The 24,739-nt window shown below is 40.5% G+C and overlaps 1 protein-coding gene across 1 annotated transcript in view; it reads right to left on the reverse strand.

The window, feature by feature from the left end:
* TF (transferrin) overlaps nt 1-24,739 on the reverse strand; it is a 587,202-nt gene that overhangs the window by 51,176 nt on the left and 511,287 nt on the right. Inside the window, exon 15 of the mRNA XM_033958374.1 lies at nt 18,432-18,616. Coding sequence (XP_033814265.1) covers nt 18,432-18,616 — 185 coding nt within the window. The remainder of the gene's footprint in view (nt 1-18,431; nt 18,617-24,739) is intronic.

Raw genomic sequence — 24,739 nt, forward strand, 5'->3', positions numbered from 1 at the left:
GGGATCGTCTGTGCATCGCATGGTCTCCCAAGGCCCCCAAGTGGTGGATAGGGCTGGAAGCGGTGGATCGCAACTGGGGTTGCGATGCGGGTTCTTGCGATGCTACCCAAGTCTGGTAAGGAGTACGGAAGAACTCTTCCTGACTATGCCCAGGGCTTTGAGTATCGATCGGAGGTCTGGTCCCATGTTGGCGCGGAGGCGTAATGGGCTCTAATGGCGGCATATCGGTAAGCGAGGCTTGCCGCATGGGCATCGCCGCCCTCCCCCGTTCGTCCTCGTCGGTTTTCGAGGTCGAACGGTGTGGAGGAGGGGGAGGGGGCAGACCGCCCCTTTGGACCGGTACCGGGAGGTCACCCTGTATGGCAGCGATGAGCCCGGGTCCGATGGTCTGCATGAGCTCAACGAATTGAGCTTCCAGCATGGACCGTAGCGAAGCCGATAAGGAGGGATCCGCACCGAAAGGGGGTCCTCCTGCACGGTCATCGCGCTCCTTCGAGGTCGAGTGCTTCTGCTTAGTAGCTTTCGGCACTTTGATGACCACTGGTGGTACTGTGGAAGGAAGAGGTACCTGAACCGAGGAGACCGGGGCAGGCACCGACGTCGAGCTCGTGGATGTTGTCGGGATGAACGATGCCGGTTTCACCACACTCGATGCAGGAGGGTCGATACCGGTTTCGCCCGAACCGGGGAGGTATCAGATGAAGTGGAGGCTGAAGGATCCTTAGCTGCGTCCATCTTGAACATCGATTCCCACAATAGGCAACGCCGTTTGAATGAGTGTGCCGTAAGGGTAGAGCAAGGCCTGCACGATTTCGGAATGTGGTCAGGACCCAAACACTGCAAACAGCGCCGGTGAGGGTCCGTGAGTGAAATCGCGCGTTGGCACTTGCTGCACTTTTTAAACCCGGTGATTGGCCGGGACATAGGCCGGAAAATCTCCGCCGCGAGGTCGAAGCCTGTGGGCCTGAGCCACGTGGCCGGCCCGTTCGACCCGCCGGAGGAAATAATCTTCTTTTTTTTTTTTTTTTTTTACTGAAAAAGAAATGTACTGTTAACTGTAATTAAAAGAAAGCGAAAACGCGGACAAGGAAGGCAAATTTAACTGAATTCAGCTAGCGCATGATGAAGTTGAACTTCTCAGCTCCGCGGAAAGAAAAGAACTGAGGAGACACGCCCGGATCTCCGGGCGGGAAGGCACCGGCGCATGCGCGGTGCGGGCATCTAGAAACTTTTAAGTTTCTACAAGCAACACGTGCTTGTGAGACGTCCGTACCGGGGCTCTGTCTGATGACATCACCCACTGGAAAAGCGGAGACTGAGAGGGGACATGATACAGACTTATAAAATCATGAAAGGCATAGAGAAGGTGGAGAGGGACAGATTCTTTAAACTAGCAGGGGCAACTAAAACAAGAGGTCACTCAGAAAAGCTGAGAGGAGACAGATTCAAAACAAATGCAAGAAAGTTCTTCTTCACTCAACGGGTGGTAGACACCTGGAACGCGCTTCCCGGAGAGGTGATAAGCCAGAGTACAATTCTGGGGTTCAAAAAGGGACTGGATGACTTCCTGGAAGTGAAGGGAATAACGGGGTACAGATAGAGGTTTACCTCACAGGACATTGAGCAAATAGGATATGGACTTTTTAGGTTAGGTAGGGAACATTTTCAGGTCATGGACCTGGAGGGCCGCCGCGGGAGCGGACTGCCGGGCGCGATGGACCCCTGGTCTGACCCGGCGGAGGCAATGCTTATGTTCTTATGTTATGTTCTTATGTTCTAGTGAGAATACCTGCCTGCTTGTCCTGGGATAAATGAAAGTACAGAAACTTTTTTTGAAGAGCCCTCGTACATTCCAGAGTACTGAAAGAACCAAAAATAGAGGAAAAAAGAACTTGCAAAACTATTATCAATTTTATGCAATTTATTTTTTAAAACAGACATAATTCCAGAAAATTGGAAGGTGGCTGATGTAATGCCAGTTTTTAAAATGGGTTCCAGTGAGCCTGAAGTTGGTACCGTGCAAAATGGTACAGACAAATTACTTAACATTTGTATGTTAAGTAATTTGTTCTTTATAATAGTCTCTACCAAATAGGCAAGAATTAATGGGACAAAGCCAACATGGATTTAAGCAAGCAAAATCTTGCCTTGCCAATTTCTTTGAAGAGGTGAATAAACATGTAGACAGGTGAGCTGGCTGATATTGTATATTTGGATTTTCAGAAGGCATTTGACAAAGTACCTCATGAATGACTCTTGAGGAAATTAGAAAGTCAAGGCATTATGAACTCATTTTAAAGGTGTCAAAATTATCTGAGAAAGGATCAAGTTTGTGCTGACCTGCCAGTCATCTGTAGGAACCTTTTATCATATTTTTTTTGCTTGCCTCAGTTTAAGGCAATTTTGGGGTCCAGTTTGGGAGAGGGTTGCAAGTGTGTTAACTATTCATGTTGAACTTAATTATAAAATTGTTGTTCTGCATTCAGTTGATCTTTCTCATCTTTTGAACAAGGATAGAGCAAAACTGTTTGATATGCTTATGGGGGTAGCTATTTAACTAATCCTTTTAAAGTGGAAATATTCCACCACAATGAATACTTGGTGGAATATTTATCTGGTTAGGATGTATGAGGAAGTTGCTGCACTTAAGATGCAAAGAGTTCAACAGTTTACAAAAGTGTAGTTTACAAAAGTGTGGGCTCCAATGGATTTTTTTTGTCAATCATAACTGTGTGCATCTAATTGGGTCTCAGCTGGAAGGTCATATCCTGTGAAGTGGGGAGGGTGAATTTTAGTATTATGTATTTGGTTAAAATATAATTTTTAAAAAATTGAAGGGAAAAACTCATGGGATAGGAGTCAGCATTCTATTGTGGATTAAGAACTGATTACAGAATTCTATTGTGGATTAAGAATTGATTACAAGATAGAAAAGAGAGAGTAGGGTTCAATATTCTGGATGGAAAAGGATTAATATGAGTGTATTGGGATTTTCCAGATGTCTGAGTGCTGAGAACACTGCTTGTTAACATATTTATAGATGATTTGGAAACAGGAATAATGAGTGAGATGATTAAATTTGCTCTAGACCAGGGGTATCAAAGTCCCTCCTTGAGGGCCGCAATCTAGTCAGGTTTTCAGGATTTCCCCAATGAATATACATGAGATCTATTAGCATACAATGAAAGCAGTGCATGCAAACAGATATCATGCATATTCATTAGGGAAATCCTGAAAACCTTACTGGATTGCGGCTCTCGAGGAGGGACTTTGACACCCCTGCTCTAGACAAAAATTGTTAAATTACAAGAGGATTGTTAAAAATTGCAAGAGGACCTTACGAGACTTGGAGACTGGGCATCCAAATGGCAGATGACATTTTAATGTGTACAAAGTGATTTATGTAAGGAAAAGGAACCCAAACTGTAGCCACATGATATGAGGTTCCACATTAGGAGTCACTGCTCAGGATTTAGGTATTGTCATTGATGAAATGTTGAAATCCTCTTACTATGAATTAAGAAACGAATGGAGAACCAAATTGAGATTATTATAATGCATTTATATTATTCCATGGTGCAACCGCACTTCAAATACTGTGTATAATTTTGGTTATTGTGACCCTGATTTTATAAAGTCTGCCCAAAGTTAGGCGCTGATATCAGCACTAATTCTATAAAACTTAGGTGACCATTATAGAATCATGCTCAGTGTTGCCTAATATCTACACATTTAGGCATCCTCAATTTATTTCAGGGTTTTCTATGCCTAAAATTAGGCACCAACATCAGAGCCTAATGGCACCTGATTCACAAACAGCTTCAGAGAGGCACCTAACTCAGAAACACACCTATTATGATCTGCCTCTAAACACATCCACTTTTAGTGTAGGTGCCTACTTTTTTTTAGAAATCACAGTTTTCAAATTAGGTGCCTAAATTTCAATTAAGTCCAACTTAGGCCAATTGTGAGGTGATGAGTGCCAATATCAGCATTAATTAGGCTCAATTAAAGTAGACTCCGATATTGGCACCTAACCTTAGGTGAACTTCATAGATTCATGGCCTGTGTCTATAAAAATATAGCAGAATCAGAAAAGGTACAGAGATGGGCAACAAACAAGATAAAGGGGATCAGACAACCTCCCTATGAGGAAAGCCTATAAAGGCTGGGGTTCTTCTGCATGAAAAGAGATGGCTATGATAGAGGTCTATAAAATACTGAGTGATGTGGAATGTAAGGGTAGGCATTGTCACACCCATGCTCTATATGAACACCCCGAGCAGCCAAGTAGTGACACGTTGCTTGCTTCTGATGTGGTCCCTTTAGAATTAGGGTATCCTTTCAAGTTGGCCGCCACTAGGCAAATGCCTAACCTAGCTTATTTCCAAGGACTTTAAAGAACACACTGTTGTCAGAATGGTGACGGGACTAAATCGCGCGAGACAATGGCGCGCCGACAACTGAGCGCAAGGTTGATGGCGCGCCAAAGAAAAGCACTATTTTAAAGGGCTCCGACGGGGGGTGGGGGGGAACTTTACTTAACAGACTTCGCGCTGGCGTTGTGGGGGGTTTGGAGGGTTGTAACCCCCCCATTATACTTAAAACTGAACTTTTTCCCTAAAAAACAGGCAAAAAGTTTGGTTTCAAGTATAATGAGGGGGGTTACAACCCCCCAAATCCCCCACAATGCCAGCGTGATGTCTGTTAAGTAAAGTAGGGGGGTTCCCCACCAACACCTCCCGTCGGAACCCTTTAAAATAGTGCTTTTCTTCGGCACACCATCAACCTTGCGCTCAGTTGTCTGCGCTCAATTGTCGGCGCACCGTTGTCTCGCGCGATTTAGTCTATGAACCTTCATAATGGCCTTGATACAAAACATAAGCTTTATTCGGCCTCTGGCCACAGGATCATAGTGCAACCCAGGTTTCCCTGGTATCATGCAAACAATACAAAAAAGGAAAAAGTTCATTCAATTCACTTGAACTCAATTATCAGCTCTGGGTTTGCTAGATAAATCATATACAGTCCTCTGTACCAGAGTCTTACAGTCTTACTCCTGATGTCAGAACAAAATACAGTCCTTTAGCTTTTAATAATGCTCAGTGGTGAAACAGTTGAAATAAATAGCTCTTCAAGTCAAAACTACAGGAGAGATATTCATACCAGTACTTAAGAGACAGTCTATGCTTTTTCCAGCAGTGAAATCACTCTCCAGCTAGGCTGGACTTTAACCCAAAAGAAACTGAACAGGTTTACACTCAGAGTCTTTATCTCCGTTTCTAAGAGGCATGCAGGCTAATTGCATTAAACAGTTGCTATGGCAATCAGTTGCCAGCTGGGCTCTTTCATGGAGTCCTGAAACCAGAGAGCCTTAGAATTCACCAGGCTGAAACTACAGTCCAGAGTTTTGGCTCAGTTAATCACAGTTTCATTCAGAGAAAAATACTATCCCTTTTCTTAGAGCCTAGCAAACTATTATGTGGAAACACTGCAGTTCAGGATTACATTCCTCTGATAGTGCATGCAGTCAGTTTCCTAAAGAAAGGGAAACCCCCCCCAGCAAGAAACCCCCCCCCCACACACACACACTTTTTTACAGACTCACAGTTGACTCAGCTACTTCCATTTCCTCTGGCCAGCTTTCAACTAAGGCTCTTGAGGGAAGAATTCTGAAGGTAAGTTATCAGCCTGCTCTTCCTTCATTTCCCAGTCAGTGCTATTAAGCTGCCCTGCAGGTCTAAGGCAAGCTCAGCCCCATTCTGGACTTCCTGCCTCTGCTCCCATCCTGCTGTTCCTGCAAATCCTTGTCCTCCTCTCCCTTGCTCTCTGAAGAGCCTGACTTTAAGCTGAGGGAAAGAACCACACTCCCTTGGATTCTGTGGGGGAAGGGCATTCCCTCCTCAGCTTGTGCCATTTCTCTGAGGGGGAAACTGTTTGTGAGCTGGATAATAGAAAGGCAGATTCTTCTTGCTTGGCTTTGGGACTGCTTTAGGTAAGTCAAAGCTTTCCTGTTGTATCTCCATTTCTTGTTCACAGGTCACAGGGTAGTCAGCTATGTTATTGTTCTGACCTGGTCAGCCCTTCTGCACTGGGGTTTGTATACTTTATTATATTTCCCTGTGAAAAACCTTGGGACTGCAGTAGATTTGTCACAACATAAGAACATAAGAAGTTGCTTCCGCTGAATCAGACCAGAGGTCCATCTCGCCCAGCGATCCGCTCCCGCGGCGGCCCATCAGGCCTATTGCCTGAGCAGTGGTCCCTGACTATTTCTTTAACCTACCTCTACTCCTATCCCTATAACCTACCTCTACTTCATTTGTTTACTATTTACAAAGAAACAAGGACTGGGGGGTGAGGGGAGGGCATGCACTGAAACTATTAAGTAGCAAATATAAAACAAATCCAAGAAAATATTTCTTCACTCAGTGTGTAATTAAATTCTAGAATTTGTTGCCAGAGAAAAGGTAAAGCAATTAGATTAGCAGAGTTTAAAAAGGTTTGGAGAAGTTCCTACAAGAAAAGCCCATAAGCCATTATTAAGGTGGACTTGGAAAAACAACTGCTTATTCCTGGTATAAGCAGCATAAATTCTGTTTTAACTCTTTTGGGATCTTGCCAGGTACTTGTGACCTGGATTGGCCACTGTTGGAAACAAGATACTGGACCATTGGTCTGACCCAATATGCCAATGCTTATGTTCTTATGTTGTGATATTGCAGCATCATATAGAACTGCCTACATGTGATAGGCATGGTAACAAATTGTCAGCTGCTTTAGATGTGATTGGTGCTATAGTGAAGGAGTATAACCTATACAGAGTAGCAGGTGTGGCTCTGGCTGCCTTATTGGGCAGGCTGGATGGATTATGCAGATCTTTGTTTGCTTTCATTTACTAAGTATTATTAGGTTACACCTATTTTAGAGTACAGTCAAACCTTGGTTTGTGAGCATAATTCATTCCAGAAGCATGCTTGTAATCCAAAGCACTCGTATATCAAAGCGAATTTCCACATAGGAAATAATGGAAACTCAAGATGATTCATTCCACAACCCATAAACTTTAATACAAAATACTGTATGTACTTATATTGCAAGACCTCGTTCACTTAGAACAGTCACTACACTCCTGCAGCATCAGAGAGAGAACCATCGGCTCAGTTGTGATGATGTGATGCGTGTATACAGTATGTACTCATATTGCAAGACTTTGCTTGTTTAGAACAGTCACTACACTTGCAGAGAAGAACCATTGGCTCAGTTGTGGTGATGTGTGTATACTGTATGTACTCGTATTGCAAGACATTGCTTGTATATCAAGTTAAAATTTAATCAAATGTTTTGCTTGTCTTGCAAAACACTTGCAATCCAAGTTACTTGAAATCCAAAGGTTTTACTGTATTTACATAGTTTCATGTGGCTCAAAGATATATTTAAGCTCTGTTAATCTAGAATAGTAGTCCTGGGGGGACCCCTAGCCAGTTGGGTTTTCAAGATATCCCTAATGAATATGCATGAGAGAAATTTGCCTATAAAGTAGGTAGTAGATATGCATAATAACCTATAAATCTCATTCAAACATCACAAACTATCATATATAAGAATCCTCCCCCTTAGTTCATTGACCCCAAAGTCCAAAATACCAATGATACAATTCTTCTCCTTGCCAGTTGCTGCAATGTCTCGTCTTAACCAGAAAATATTTGGGCTCAAATGTATCACAATTTTACTTCAAACGATCCTTGTTTTTTCATGGTGTATTATACTGTCTGAGCTTTCATCATGCTAACAAACAGTCCAGCCCCACTTGATGAGGAAACTCAGACAGTATAATACACCATGAAAAAACAAGGATCGTTTGAAGTGAAACTGATACATTTGAGTCCAGATATTTTCTGCTTAAGATGAGACATTGTAGCAACTGGCAAGGAGAAGAATTGTATCATTAGTATTTTGGACTTTGGGGTGAATGAACTGAGGGGGAGGGTTCTTATATATGATAGTTTGTGATGTTTGTATGAATGAGGTTTATAAGTTATTATGTGTAGTTGAATATTTTGATTTAACAAATTATAATAAAAGTATACTGTATATTATGAACATGAAATATTGCAGTGAATAGCTTCCTGGGTATACAGTATGTATTTTCATCAGGGATATCTTGAAAACGCAACTGACTGGGAGCCCCCAGGACAGTTTTTAAGAACCACTGATCTAGAAGACACTTTGTGATAGTTTGAATGCTCCAGATTATTTGAAAAAGTTATTTCAATGGTATTTTCTAGGGCAATCTTTATGGCCACAGTTGGCCTATTTAGTTGTGGTTATATCCCTATGGTTTGCAAAATTGTCTTAAGATATGGGCCATAGACCTGTCAATAGTGGATCCACTGTTCTGGAATGATTTACCTGAGGAGGTTTATTCTGAAAGTGATTTTAATTTATTCCAAAGGCAATTGAAAGAGCACTTATTTAGGGAAACATTTGGCTGATTAGGTTTTGATTGAAGATAAAACTAATGGAGTTGATATTCAGCCTGCAACAGTAAGTGACTGCAAACCACTTTCAGCTATGGGCTGAATTAAACCTGGATATTCAATGCCAGGGTAAGCATGACTCCCAGCACTGAAAGTTCAAGTTTGACCACAGACCCAGAAGCTAACTAGGCACTGGCCAATATTCAGACAGTTCAGACCATTTTACTGTCTTAATTTTATGTGGTTCTTTAGCTGGTTAGTGGACTGATCTAACCAGCCACTAACCAATTAGGTTTCTATACCACCCAAACTCTGCCTCCATTCCAGCCACAACTTGGCAGGTTTCAGCATAGGCAGTTAGAGGGGATATTCATTGACCCTATCTGGTTAAGTGCTGCTGCATATCCCCAGATAGCCCCAAACAAGCCAATTTAAACATCCAGGAGCCTCTTCTGGCAATTTAAATCACTTTAAATATCAACCCTTAACAGTTTTAATGTGTTATGTTTCTGTTTAATGTCAGGTTAATCTAAACTCTTGTGTGTGTATTGGATATTACATTGAAAGGTAGTGTTCAGATTTGTGATTTATATAAATTTGTCTTAAATCAGTATATTAAATAGAAATGTGATTTTGCTAGACTCTTGGATACTTTAGACAGAATACTGTGATAAGGAAAATAGAATACAGAATGCATGGGATAAAAAAAAGGCTGAAAACAGCGTGTAGGGTTATGTAAAGAATGTTTTGCTTGTAGAAAACAGCTATTATAAATATTGCACAGGTACATACAACCATAAATGTAGATGAACTAAAGCGTATTGCTGGCGGTGTAGTTTGGGTAGAGTGAGGCAGAGCTGCAATGTGCACATTTATTCATTCATTTAAAAAACTTATAGCCTGCCTAAAATCTAAGAGTACATACATAAATCAATACCACAAAATACAATCCATAATATAAAATCAAACCAATGACATCAAAACCTGAAACCTGAAACACTACAAATCCCCATCCTGCATCTGCTGCACCCTGTTAATCATTATTCCTTACCCACCTAAAAAGGCTTGTATAAAAATGTTTTCAAAAGTTTTTAAATCTCTGTATATATCAATCATCTATAACTGTCCAACCAGATGGTACGAATATCTTTTTATTACCTTGGAACAGGTGTAAATTTGTGTGAGAGCATTTGCATACTATTGAGGATAATCCAAGACGCTTATTTTGTAAAGCTACAGTCACCCTATGTTGCTTTTATAAAATAAATAAAATGGGCTGATGTTGAGAAGGCTGACCTAGAAGGTTCAACGCACTTCCTGTTCCTTCTATATCTTTATCCTTACCAAATTGAATTTCATAATTGGTTTGTTTTTATCAGGGACTCATGATACAGGTGTTTTAGCCGACTTTGCCAGATGTTTTTATGACTGATTGATTAATTGACTTATTTATTTAGTTGTACTGCACTACTGATTGCTATTAAAGTTTGAAGCCCCCCCTTTCTGCTCTTGTCTATTGGATTCTACCGTTCCTTGTGCAGACATGAGTGTCTCCTTTGCTTTTTAACTCCCACAGTCAGCAGCAAACCCAGAAATTAATTCCTGGGCCGTACCTTGCAACCGGCATTGAACTTCCAGGATTTTTTGGCTGCTTTTGACATAGCCACTTAAGCTGATATTCATCGTCTGGCTCAGTGGTCTCAAACTCAAACCCTTTGCAGGGCCACATTTTGGATTTGTAGGTACTTGGAGGGCCTCAGAAAAAATAGTTAATGTCTTATTAAAGAAATGACAATTTTGCATGAGGTAAAACTGTTTATAGTTTATAAATCTTTCCTTTTGGGTAAGTCTTAATAATAATATTGTAATTTATAGCTAAAGAGACATATGATCAAGAAACTGTTTTATTTTACTTTTGTGATTATGTTAAACATAATCACACTGTACTGAGGGCCTCAAAATAGTACCTGGCGGGGCCGCATGTGGCCCCCAGGTCACAAGTTTGAGACCACTGGTGGCTGGTTAAGTTATAGCAGCCAGAGACAGATTTGCCATTGAGGCGGGTCTAGCTGCCCGATGAACCCAACCAGTCAGCCAATGAATATTAGTGCTAATTGACTAAGGGGCTCAATTTTCTAGACAGATTTCTATGCTGTTTGCCTACAGTTCATCTAAATCTCAAGGGGGCTAGTTAGAGGTGTGGTTTGTGCAGGCCTAGGGTAGGCTTATGATTTGGATGTTTTTCTGCAATAATTGAACATTTTAGAATACATCCAGGGTACAATTTGGATGTTTGGGGCTAGACCTGTTTTAACAACAAATAAGTGCCAAAAAGGTGCCCATACTGACCAGATGACCACTGGAGGGATGTAAGCATGCCTCCCAAACTCTCCCAGTTATCATTGACCTCCTCCCCCCACCCCCTCGGATGTGAATGAAACAGTGCATACTTGCCTTTATGATAGTGTCAATGTTATGGATAGTCCTAATAGAGCAGCAAGCAGGTTCCTGGATTAACCTGGTGGGCAGTGTAGTGAACTATAGAGATGGGGACTGAGATGCATACTCCACTCTAACTACTAAACTTATGGTGAAATATGTGAGCCTTCCAAACCTCATCCTAATCTCACTGTACCTACATATAGGTGGACACCTGCAGGCATATGGGCTATTGGAATGGTGTACAATTTGGGTCCAGTAAGTTTTGGGTGGATTTTGAAGGGCGCGCCATATAAAGATATTATGGTGAAATGTTACCTGGAACTTTTTAAATGAAATTCACTGGGGTGCTCTCTAGAGTGCCCTATTGCTCTGATGGGATATCTGTGTGGCCAGTCTACTAAAAATGCTGGCCCTTCCTACAGTATTTCCCAATGGCTTGTTTGGTATGCATTTCTTTTGGACTTTTTTTAATTTTTTTTTTAATAAAGAGACCCATTAGCACAAACATCCATTTTTGAAAAAATCCATGATAAACATTTTGCAGTTTTGAAAATGGGCATGTCGGTACTGACCTTTTGTCAATGTTTCACAAAACAACTAAACTAAGATTTAGATGGCATATCGAAAATTCCCCTCCATGTCATGCACAGAAACAGAACAAAATCCACTGCAGACAAGCCCCCTCTTCTATTAAACTGCGCTAGCAGTTTCTAGCGCAGAGAGTTGCGCTAAATGGCCCGCGCTGCTCCCGATGCTCATAGAGTTCCTATGAGCATCAGGAGCAGCATGGGTCATTCAGTGTGACTCCCCGCACTAGAAACTGCTAGTGTAATTTTGTATAAGGAAGCCAAAGTTCTTATATTCCTGCAATGTTTCAATTACGCTACTGTTATATCACTACCTGTGATTAGCCTGTGTGTTACGTTATCTTTACTCATGCACTATTTATTTTTGCAATGTGCCTTTACTATAGCTTTCCGTCAGCCATCATGCCATTATTGTTAGCAGTCATCATGCCTATGTGTTGTTATTTTTACGCTTTTCATTTGCTCTCCATAATACACAATCTTCCTTCAGAGATTTAAACTTTGTGTGACAAATGCAGTAATGTTTGTATTTTTATTTTCCTTTCACTTTTCAATGTCAAGAGAGTTTGTATCAGGGCATTGTATTTTTGTAGCATTCTCTCGTTTCCTTGCTTTCACATTTTGTCATCAATAAAAGCTGATTTTATCAGGTTTTTTTCATTTCCACACTCCTATTTAAACTTCCCCTTACTGCCATTTTTACTTTTAATCACAAGCACTACTGAGCGTTTGCTGTGTACGTGTCAGCATTTGGGTGAATTCCCCTTTTTCAGTCTGTGGTTTTAATTTAATTCATACTGTTTTGTGTGTCAGCATTTTTCTTTTAGATTTTATAATGGTTGTTTTATTTATCTGTCTTCTTACTTTCTACCGCCATATAAGTTTTAGTGTGCATCGCTTTTTTTTCATGTCAGTGCATTCAAAGGAGTTTGCCAGTTTGTTTTGTGCTTCATTTTCAAGTTTATTTTCATTTTTCAACTCTTCTTATACTCGCATCCATTTCATTCCCACTGTAGAGACAGTCCTTTTAAAACATTACGTGAACATCATTATGTTTGACGTTATTGGCACCTTTTCTCCTTTCATAATTGGTCTTTATGTTTGTCCGACCCATACTATGCTATTCTGGTTTTTCAGGCTTCTTAGTTGCCCAGTTCCTTGTCTTTTTCCTTTTTACTCTTTCCTTCACCTTCACCTTTCCCCTCCCCCTTTCATTTCCTTTTTTCCCCCTCTTCGCCTTTCCCTCTCTTCTCCCCTCCCCTTCTGTCTCCTTCCCCCCCTTCCCCTCCTTTCCTCCCTTTTCCTCAATTCTTTTCTCATTATACCCATTAGATCTCTCACTCTTTGGAATGCTAAATACATTTTAAGTTTGTGTTAAATAGACACTTTGAATAAAGATGCAGTGAGATTTTTATTTGCACCTTATTTATATGATTGTTTTACAATACCGTGGCACGATAGTTTTTATTTGCATCTCATTTTATGTGGTTACCTCACAATAGCATAACCTGACGGTTATGGTGTTTATTTATTTTTATAATTACATTATAACTTATGTTTACATTCAAGACGCCATTATATACTATGTCAGTGGTTTATTTTATATGACACGGCTTATTATTATTTCTTTCCTTTTTTTTTCCTTCTTTCCTCCCCCTTTTTCCTTCCTCTTTTAGTTTCCCCCTCCTCTTCTTCATTCTATTTTTTTTCTTTTTTCTTCTTCCCTTTTTCCTTTCACTTCTCTCCTTTTTTCTTTTTCCTTTCTTTGTTTTTCATGTTAGGTTCATTTAAATCTTTGTTGGATTCTTCATTTTTATTTTGTTTCATTATTTAATTTATTAAGTGTACGTAAGTTGTCTGTGTTAGCTTTTGCTGGTAGTTTGATCTATGATTTAATATATACATAACCCCTAGCACCAGTACTTTTAATCATATACGTTTTTCTATATACTGCATACTACAAGCATGATTCATATTATCTTTCATTCACCATGATGATTTCACGTTTTTAAATTAATATGATCTTTTTATTTCCAAACTGGCAATTGAATCATGATACATTGTAAATGAATACAATAAAGAGCTCTTATGCATAGTTAGGTTCTTCATTATATTTTGGTTAATAGCATTGTCCCTTTAGCCCTTTGTTTCTATTCTCTCATTTTCTTCCCTCTTTTCTTCCTTTTCCCCCATTTTCCTTTTTTCTTTTTCTATTCTTTTCTTCCTTCCCCCCTCCTTTTGGTCCCCTTTATTCTTTTTCTTCTTTTTCTAGTGCGCCTTAGTAAAAGGCCCCCTTTCTTTGCATTCTTTTGATTTCACATTTCTTCTATTTTAGGGCTCCTTTTACTAAGCTGTGCTAGCGGTTTAACGCGCGTAATAGCGTGCGCTAAACCGCCAGCTGCGCTAGCCTCCTCTTGAGCAGGTGGTAGTTTTTGGCCAGCGCAGGGGTTAACGCGTGATGAAAAGTCACGTGCGTTAACCCCGCTAGCACGGCTTAGTATAAAGAACCCTTAGTTTCTTATGATTTCTCATTTTTTTCTTTTTTTCTCTATTTTAGTTTCTTTTCAGCGTTAACCCCGCTAGCACGGCTTAGTATAAAGAACCCTTAGTTTCTTATGATTTCTCATTTTTTTCTTTTTTTCTCTATTTTAGTTTTCTTTTCATTCTTTTCTTTTTTCTTTTTCATTTCACCTTTCTTCTTTTTTTCTTTTGATTTCATGTTTATCTTTTCATCTTCCTTCTATCCTTTATTTTTTCTTTATTTTTCTCTTTTTCCTTCTTTATTTCTTCCTTCTTTCCCTCCCCTCTTTCTTCCTTTTTTTCCCATTATTCGTTTTTTCTTTTTCCTCTTTTCTTATTTGTCTTTCCTCCTTTTTACCTTTTTATTCTTTCTTTTCTTTTGATTTCTCACTTTTTGGCATGGTGTTCAGTTACACAATCTTTCCTTAAATTTAATTATATTTATTTTTATGTCTAGATTCCGTCCCGGTTGTTAAGAATTCCATTTAAATTTTGACACAATACCTCTATGTGAAAACCAGTATAGTATTTGAGCATGTTGCTTCTCTTTTTTTGTATTTTTGCATTCATTTTTAATGTCAATTCTACATTTAATTTTATTCAGACTTTTTTTTGTTGTTCAATTTATTCTGTTTCGATTATGAACCATTATTTTTATGTATAACATTTCAAATACCTTTTTCACTAGACTGTAGAGCAAGCCTGGTCTTTATTCAAGGACACGGTGAGTGAGGCAACAAAATCTGTATATCCCCAGATTTAGAAAAGGAATACAAAAAGTAGCCGAACAAAAGACCCGGCGTGGATAACTAAAGAAGTGAAGAAAGTGATAGGAGATAAGAAAAATACATTCCGGAAATGGAAAGAGGACAAAACCAGGGAGAACTGGAAAGAGCACAGGAAGCATCAAAAAGAATGTCATCATGTGGTTAGAAGAGCAAAAAGAGAATATGAAGAGAGGCTAGCCAGGGAAGCAGGCCAGCAAGGGAGGAGGTGGGACCACTGGATGATGGAGATAGGAAAGGAGTGTTGAAGGAGGAAAAAGGAAGGTGGTGGATAGACTAAACATGTTCTTTTCGTCAGTATTTACAAAAAAGACACATCCAATGTGCCGGAACCTCAAAAAAAATCTTCCAAAGATATCAAGCTGAAAAATTAACATCCATAGAGGTAAGCCTTGAAGACGTATATGAGCAGATAGATAGATTAAAAACGGACAAATCTCTGGGCCTGGACGGAATCCACCCTAGAGTATTGAAAGAACTAAAGGAGGAAGTAGCGGAACTACTACAGTGGGTTTGTAATCTATCCCTGAAAACAAGCTTGATCCCGGAGGATTGGAAGATAGCTAATGTTACTCCCTTCTTTAAAAAAGGGATCGAGAGGTGAACCGGGGGAACTACAGACTGGCAAAATTTGACTTTGGTTCCGGGGAAGATGGCGGCAGCACTGATAACAGAAAAGCATCGATGAGCAATCTAGAAAAGAATAAACTGATGAAAACAAGCCAACATGGATTCTGCAAGGGAAGATCGTGGCCTAACAAACTTATTACACTTTTTCGAAGGAATTAACAAACAAATGGACAAAGAGGATTCCATAGACATCGTATACTTAGATTTCCAAAAAGCCTTTGACAAGGTACTCCCCATGAACGCCTACTAGGGAAACTGAAGAGCCATGGGGTGGAAGGAGACATACATAGATGGATCAAAAATTGGCTAGCAGGTAGAAAGCAAAGGGGTAGGAGTGAAGGGCCACTACTCGGACTGGAGGAGGGTCATTGAGTGGTGTTCCACAGGGGTCGGTACTCTGACCGCTGCTGTTCAATGTATTTATAAACGATTTAGAAGCAGGGACGAAGTGCGAAGTAATAAAATTCACAGACGATACCAAACTATTTAGTGGAGTTGGGACGAGAGGATTGTGAGGAAGTTCTTCTTCACCCAGAGAGTGGTGGAGAACTGGAATGTTCTCCCGGAGGTCTGTTATAAGGGAAAACACGCTCCAGGGATTCAAAACAAGGTTGGACAAGTTCCTGCTGAACCGGAACGAACACAGGTAGGGCTGGTCTCGGTTAGGCACAGGTCTTCGACCTGGGGGCCGCCGCATGATCAGACTGCTGGGCACGATGGACCACTGGTCTGACCCAGCAGCAGCAATTCTTATGTTCTTATGTACAAGGGGACCTGAACAAACTAGAAGAGTGGGCGACGAGATGGCAGATGAAGATTAATGTAGAGAAATGTAAAGTCTTGCATGTAGGAAACAGAAACCCGAGGTACAGCTATATGATGGGAGGGCTGGTAATGGGTGAAAGTACCCTAGAAAGGACTTGGGTGGGTAATAGTGGACAAGACAATGAAGCCGTTGGCACAGTGCGCAGCGGCCTCTAAGAAGGCAAATAGAATGCTAGGTATTATCAGAAAGGTATTACAACCAGAAAGAAAAAAAGTTATCCTGCCGTTGTATCGGGCGATGATGCGCCCGCATCTGTAGTACAGCGTCCAATATTGGTCGCCGTACCTTAAGAAGGATATGGCATTACTTGAGAGAGGGTTCAGAAAAGAACAACGAGATTGATAAAAGGTTATAGAAAACCTTTCATATGCTGAAAGATTAGAGAAACTGGGGCTCTTTTCCCTGGAAAAGCGGAGGCTTAGATGGGGACATCATAGAGACTTACAAAAACAAAAGAACGAGAGGGCATTGGAAAAATTAAGAGGGACAGATTCAGAACCAATGCTAGGGAAGTTCTTCTTCACCCAAAGGGTGGTGGACACCTGGAACGTGTTTCCAGAGGGTGTGATAGGACAGAGTACAGTATTGGGGTTCAAGAAGGCTAGGATGATTTCCTGAAGGAAAAGGGGATAGAAGGGTATAGATAGAGGATTACTATACAGATCCTGGACCTGATGGGCCGCCTCGTGAGGAGACTGCTGGGCGCGATGGTCCTCTGGTCTGACACAGCAGAGGCACTGCTTATGTTCTTATGTATATACGATGTTTTATTGGATACATTTTACATATATTTCATGTTGTCCAGTTCCATTTAATTTATCTTGTCTATTGGTTTATTTGCATAGTGTTTCTCACATACTTCATGTTGTCCAGTTCTATTTAGACCATTTTATTTATTGGTTGGTTTTCATACTTTTATGGTTTTTATTTCATAGACTCCTGATACAGGCCTTAGGGGCTGAAACAGGATTTGTGTTGAGTCTTTTTAATAACATCCATTGGTTTCCACAATAAAGCCAATTGAACTTGACTTTTGCCATCCAGTTTGTTTGTCTCCATCGCTGTTTCTTCCATGTCATATAATATAACCAGTGAATGGGTTAGTCACTAAGTGGCCATCTCGTGCTAAATATTAGTGCTTGGTTAGTTGGCTAAGTGCTCTTTAACCAGCCATGAGCCATTCTTAGCTGGTTAAATAGTACTGAATATTGGGCAACATATGCTCAATTCTAGATACCCAAAGAAAATTTAAATCGAAAACCATGCAGATATTAAAAAATAAGTTATAGGATTCGGACCATAATACAAGGGGATGCTGAAAATTTCTCACCTCAGCCAAGAAGAGAATGATGTGGATATGGTTCAATCATGATCTGAAAAGTGTCAAAACATAGAATTCTGTTTCTGCAGGTTGGAACTTAATGAAATAAGATAATACTTTTCAGATACAGTGGCAAAATAACGCCAGAACTGAGAAAGTTGGTTGGTTGGACTAAGAACTTTTCAGCATCCCCTCGTATAACTTTTAAACAAGCAATGCAATCATTCAGTGGTAGTTTATAGATTGAATATCATCATCTCCATTGGGAAGTGATTATGATTACCAACTGTAATACCATGAGCAATTCTGGATTTATACTTTAAATATGCTAGAGTCCATGGGCTTGAATAACAAATTAGAATGGCTCCCTCTATTTTGAAGTATTGTTTCTGATTGGTTTGAATGTGAATATAAATCTGATTGGCTGTGTAATTTGAATGTTTGTATAAATTTCAGCCGCTATTTTTTAAATGATATAAATGATTGATAAGAGTTGTTTTGGAACAGAGCTAAAGTAAGTCGATATCCATCTTATTCCAATAAATATATATACATAAAGAAATTGTTAATATATTACTAATTTTTTCTAGTGAAGAGCCCTGAGGCAGATCAAATGTGTTGCTCAAAATGCTATTGTATCAACATGGTTGGGTATTTTTTTGATTTGAGCCTTTTATAGAATACAAACTAGGTGCATTTTTGGGGGGAATTTTTGTAAGCAGCCTGTTATAAAGGTAACCTTGAAATGATCACATAGCCACATTAAAAAATCAACAATTTTGCTAAGCTTTAATTCTATAAAAGTAACAAGCATTGGAATAGCTTCTTTGCAATACAAACCTGCTGATTCAGCACAATCCGAGCAACCATGTCTCTCTTGTCAGCAGAGCAGATGACAGCATGAGGAGAGACCCGAGCAAGGTGGCATTTTGGAAACTCTTTAACATTTGCATGAGTACCATCGAGGCACAGCAACTTAAAGTCTTCGGATTTCAGATCTTGAGCCCAAGAAGCAGGGTTTTTTCCTGGAGAGACAAGTCTAGGCATTGTATAATCAGCAGAAATTTTAATTCTTTCCTTTACTTTCCATAACATTTAGTTATTTCGCACATTGATCTGAGCTGTGAGTTTAACCCACAACTTAGTAACACAATAACAGTAAATGATGGTGGATAAAAACTAACATTCTGCTTAGAAAAATGGCTAAAGATACACCTGCTGCTCCATGCAGGTTGCCCTCCTCTATGCGCACTCTTTTTTCATTTATTGGCAAGATTTTATTTTGAGTGGAATCCTCAATGGGGGCAATTCTACCAAGAAGTAGGTGCCATAATGGGGCATATTTGGCACTAATTCCATAATGACACGTAGGCATTCCTAAGTAATTATAAAATGACGGTTTAAACCTGCTTTGGTGTGCTAAAATTTAGGTACAATCACTTACACCAGATCAATAATAGGTGTACATGACAGGGGCATAGCCAAGGGTGGGCCTAGGCTCACCCAGCCATGGTGAACACCTGAGCCAGCATGTCCTGCATCTCCCTTTCTTACATCAGCAGCTAGCTTCTTTAAAGGGCCAATGGCAGCGGTAACAATTCCTACTCATTGCCTGCAGCTGACCCGGAAGCCGCCTTCTCTGCCGTGTACCAGAAAGTAGCAGAAAAGGTGGCTTCCAGGTCAGCTGAAGGCAGCAAGCAGAAATAGCTACTGCTACCACTGGCCCTTTGAAGAAGCTAGCTGTTGAAGGGAGGGAGAGGGGAAGATGCAGATCTGCAGAGTTTTACTCCATGCTGGCTAAGGTGTGCACCATGGCAGGGTTTAAGGTAGACATTGGGGGGGGGATCTAAACTGGGAAAAGAAAAGCTAGACAATGGGAAGGAGGAAGGGAAGACAGGGAGAATTATTGGATATGGTGAAGGAGGAAGGAAGAGATACTGCATGGAGGTATACAAGAGGAGATAGATGCTTTGGGGGGGAGAAGGGCAAGAGTGGGGAGAGATGCTGCATGGGGGGTAGAGGGGAAAGATAGGAGAGATGCTGTAGGGTGGAGGGAAAGATGTTGGACCTAAGGTGCAAGGGAGAGGGGGAAAAAGAGAGAGAGAGAAGACAATTGGATAGGGAGAGGTGTTGAATATATTAATGGAGGGGACAGAGGGAGAGATGTTGGACCCAGGGGGTGTGTGTGTGAATGAGAGTGTGATAGAGAGAGAGAGATGGTAGTCAGTGGGAGGGGAGAAAGACAGAAATGCTGGATCCAGTCAAAAGGCTAGTCAATGTACATTGTTTGCAATTGATTCAAAATATTGCCACAAGGCTTTTAATAGGTAACAAAAGAATGGACCATATTACTCAGGTTCTAAACTTCATTGGTTACCTATAGACCAATACATTATGTTCAAGCTATTGTGTATAGCAGGGGTGCCCAATACGTCTCTGCCTTTCAGTGTGCTTTGTGGGTTTTTAAAAAAAATTTTATTTTATTGTTGGTAGATCATTTTGACTTGGTCATTTTAAAAGTAGCTCGCAAGCCCAAAAAGTGTGGGCACCCCTGGTGTATAGTATTCAAGGCATGGCATTTGAAATCTCCATTGTATTTGGCAACAGAGATCCTTGCACTCTTTTAACAAAGAGCTGTTTTCATTGCCAGGTTTAAGAATCATAAAGTTGCCTCTCATGAGGAGCAGAACTTTTTCTTATGTAGGTCCTGCATTATAGAATTCTTTGACAAATTCTTTGATGGTTGTCATATTTGTCATTTCATAAGCTGTTGAAAACAGAATTATTTCAGCAATATTATGGAACCAAATTGTGACTGTGGAGGGGCATAATCGAAAGGGACGTCTAAGTCTGTTTATGTCCAACTTGCAAGTCATCCAAAGTAAAAAAACAGCTTAAAACACATTTTCGAAAAATACGTCCAACTTTTTTTTTGTTTCAAAAATTGTCTACATCCTGCTGATCTGATTGTCCAAGTCACTAAATCGTCCATCTTTATACCACATTTTCGTCCAAGTCCAAAATGCCTAGGACAAGCCCTGTATGACGTGGGAGGGGTCTGCAAAGTGATGGGACTGAACACCCAGACATACCACCTAAATAGTGGGGTACCTTACAGGGCACTGCTGTGAACTTCACAAAAAGGGTGGCATATCTTCTCCTCACTACAGCTCCCTTATAGGTTACAGTGAGCCCCCCAAACCCCTCCCAGAATCCCCTAGACCCACTTATCTACGTACCCCCAATAGCCCTTATGGCTGCAGGAGCCACTTATATGCCAGTAAAAAAGGGTTTGGAAGATGTATAGGGGAGTGCACATGTTTAAGTATCAATGCAGTGATTACAGGGGCTTATGGGCATGGGTCCTCCTCTCTATGGGTCCCTAAGCCACCCCCAAGATGACTTAAGCTGCTTCTGTACTGGATGACTAGGTTTTTCCTATTTCAGGTGGCCAGGTGATGATGGTCTGGAGGCTGAATTTTAAAGCTGTGATTAATATTTTTATGGGGATGGAGGGGGGGTTGGTGGTCACTGGGGTAGTGTTTGAGGGTCTGTTTTATGTGTTGCAATGCTTATCTGGTGAGTTTAGGTGGGTTTTTGTGACTTAGACCATGTTTTAGAGAATTAATTTCAGCAATATTATGGAAGCAAATTGTGACAGTGGAGGGGCATAATCAAAAGGGACGTCTAAGTTTGTTTACGTCCAACTCGCAAGTCACAATGTCCAAGTTCCATTGATTGTGGACTGTATAACTTTTGGTTATACATGCTGTCCCATGTCCCGCCCCAACTCCCACCCTCGACATTCCTCTTGAAACGCCCATTTAGCTTTGGTCATTCAGCAGCACTATGAAGACTTAGATCGTTTAGAAATACGTCCAAAACCCCATTTTTAATATTGGCACTTGAACGTATTTGGGAAAATGTTCGTCCAGTGCCGACTTAGGCTTGTTTTTGACGTTTTTCTCTTTCGATTATGAGCCCCATAGGATTTAGGCAATGATTGACTTGATTCTGTTAATTTGAACTGTTTTTTGAATAGATTTTGTGAAGCGACTGTATTGTATTTTAATAAGATTTTTTATTGTACAATCACTAAATACTTTTGTCAATAGCAGTAAAGCAAATAAATCTAATCCAATCCAAGGAAGGATGAGAGGGAGACATTCTGGACCATGGATGAAGGGAGGAAGGAAGGAAGAGCAAAAGAACAGAAAGTTGCTGGGGATTGAAGTGAAAATGAATAGGGAGCTATCAGGACTAATCAGGGAGGGGAGAAAGAGGAAGCAGTGGAGGAAGTGTGGAAGGAGAAGACACTGGGGATAGTGGAACCATGAGGAAAGAATTAAAGGAGAACAGTGATTTCAAGGGGTAGAAATAGGTTAAATGATGAAAAGGATGGTAGGCTGGAGGAACAATGAGATTGGGAATGGGAGAGCTAATAGGTGAGATTAGAAGATAGAATTTCATAGTTAGCTGAAAATTATAAAGAAGAAGGGTGAGAGAGGGCAAAATTTGAGTGAACAGAGAGCATTAAAGAAAAAAAAAAGAGGAAAGAACAGTATGTCAGAGGCAGGTGTAGTGAGGAAATGGAACAAGACAGAGAGGAAAAGACAAATGGACAGCAGCCACTTAAAGTAGAATTAGTAGATGAAAGACATTGAAGGTAGAAAAGAGAAATTGAAACCAACAAAAATAGAAAAAAACCCATTTTATTTTTTAATTTATTAACTGAAATACAATAGCTTTGGGAAATGTACATAGATGTCTTTATATTGTGCTCACTAGAAAAGGAAGTACATTTCCCTTTCTGTTTTTCCACTATTGCAGTGTATGCATGTTTAAACTTCTTGGGCTTCCCAGTTCATTTTTTGTCTGTGTATTTTAATTTCTAATTTGTGATCTCTTGTTCTGTATTTGGTGAAAGTATGTTGGTGTGATTGTAACTGCTGGTAGAGAGATCAGCGGGGAGGCCGGGGGGGGGGGGGGGCTTTGGCTTCCTTTATTTTCTAACTTGGGCTCTACCATATTTTATTTTATTTGTTTTCTATCCCATTCTCCTCATCTACCATATACACCCGACTCTCTGCTGTAACTGATGAGGATCCAAGCATCACCAGTTGAGGACCCTCCTCTAAAGACGGTTTAGAACGCTCTTATCAGGCTTTTTTTTTTATCAGGCTCTGCAGTTTCCACACCCTGTAGCCAGCACCTTCCACCCTCCCTTCTCCCCTCCAGCCCAGAATGACATCTTTCCCTCCTCTCTCTCCTCTCCACATGGTATGGCATCTTTCCCTCCTCTCCACGCTCCCCTCCCTGCCACTGCCTAGGAGTCCTGCATCTGGCATTTTCCCCTTCTACCTACTTCCTTCCATCTTCCCTTGCTTCCAAACACTTATAGCCAGCATTTTTCCACCCCACCCTCCCTTAGCACAGAATGACATCTTCCCCTCGCTCTCTTCTCTCCCCCCCTCCCATGAGTCCTAGTATCTGGCCCTCTTCGCTGCATCTGCACCCTTCCCCAATGGCCCTCTTTAGTGAGTCAGCAGTAGCAGTGATTACAACAGGCTGCCGGCGTTAGGGACTTCCCTCTGCGAGTTTTGCCTGCTTTGTTCAGCTTCCTGTTTACATGTAGGACCTGTCTTAATTGCTGCCAAGTCACCAAAGAGGGTCACAGCGAAAGGGGTGAAGTGCATGGGAGAGGGCCAGATGTGAAGGCTACAAAAGAGGAAAGTAATTCTCGTAGCATGATGCCAACCTTGGAGCACCCCCTTATGGTCTGCACCCCTTGGTTATTTCCAAGCTGGATTACTGCAATACTCAATGACATAACTCAGAAAGAAATAAGAAAGTTACAAATTATACAAAATACAGCAATAAAAATTATTACTAACTCAAAAAAATACGATCATGTCACTTCTCTTTTACAAAATAGCACACTGGCTACCAATTTCACACAGAATAAATCTATAAAATTGTACTGTTAACCTTCAAAATTCAACAAACCAACACACCAATATTTTTATATCGTTATTTGATACCATATTCTCCAGCCAGATCTCTAAGATCAACAGATCAGTATTTGCTGACCATCCCGTCTCTGAAAATAATAGCCACCAGAAGAGCTACAATTTTTTCAATCATAGCTACTCCAGCTTTGGAACAAGTTTATCTGCGTGGTGAAACTTCTTTAGAAAAATTTAAAAACACATTAAAAAGCCACCTATACAAAGATGCATTTGAGTCATAGACAGGATAACTCTTATCAACAATCTCAGGCTCAAATACTTAAATCTAACCAGATCTATATATAGGCACAACTTCTCCCTTTCACTTTTAGACCTAGCTTTATTTGTAAAACATTTTCAATTACCTTCCTGATGTTATTTTTTCCTTAAATGTTCTTCTACTTTCTTTAACAATTGTAGTTCACACCTCTTTTCCTATGTATCACTAATTAATTGTGTACATCGATTGTATGTTTTACCTGTATAAATTGTTTTATTTTGTCCCCCCAAAAAACTTTTATTGTTTATACGCATTGAAATATTTGATACTGCGTTTATATCAAAATTTTTAATAAACTTGAAACTTTGTCCTCCTTCAGCACTCCGTTTATTCCATGGTCTATCGAAAGAACGGCTTGAAGTTTTTTTGCCTCCTTGGTTATTTTTCTTAGTCTCTTTTGGCCCCCTCTTACCGCCTTATGGCACTTGCTCTGATGTTGTTTGTACTTTTTGCAATTTTCGTCCATTTTTGATCTTTTCCATTTCTTAAACGACATCTTCTTGTCTCTGATCGCTTTCTTTCACTGCTACAATGAACCACGCCGGTTCCTTGTTCTTTTTCCTCTTCGATCCCTTGTTGATATGCCATATATGTAGATTTTGAGCCTCGGTGACTAATGTCCTTAAAAAAGGACCATGCTTGCTCTACCTGTTTTTACAGTGCTTATCCTATTCTTAATCTTCTTCCCCACCATGAGTCTCATCCCTTCAGTAAATCCCTTTTCGGAAGTTCAGTGACATGGACGTCATTCTGGATCAATGTTTTCGCGCCTGTGTCCAGGTGAAGCATATCATATTGTGATCACTACTTCCCAGCGTCCCTTCTACTTTTACACCTACACCTTATGCTGGTCCTTGTAA

This window comes from Geotrypetes seraphini, chromosome 9 (genome assembly GCF_902459505.1).
Source record: "Geotrypetes seraphini chromosome 9, aGeoSer1.1, whole genome shotgun sequence".
NCBI lineage: Eukaryota > Metazoa > Chordata > Amphibia > Gymnophiona > Dermophiidae > Geotrypetes > Geotrypetes seraphini.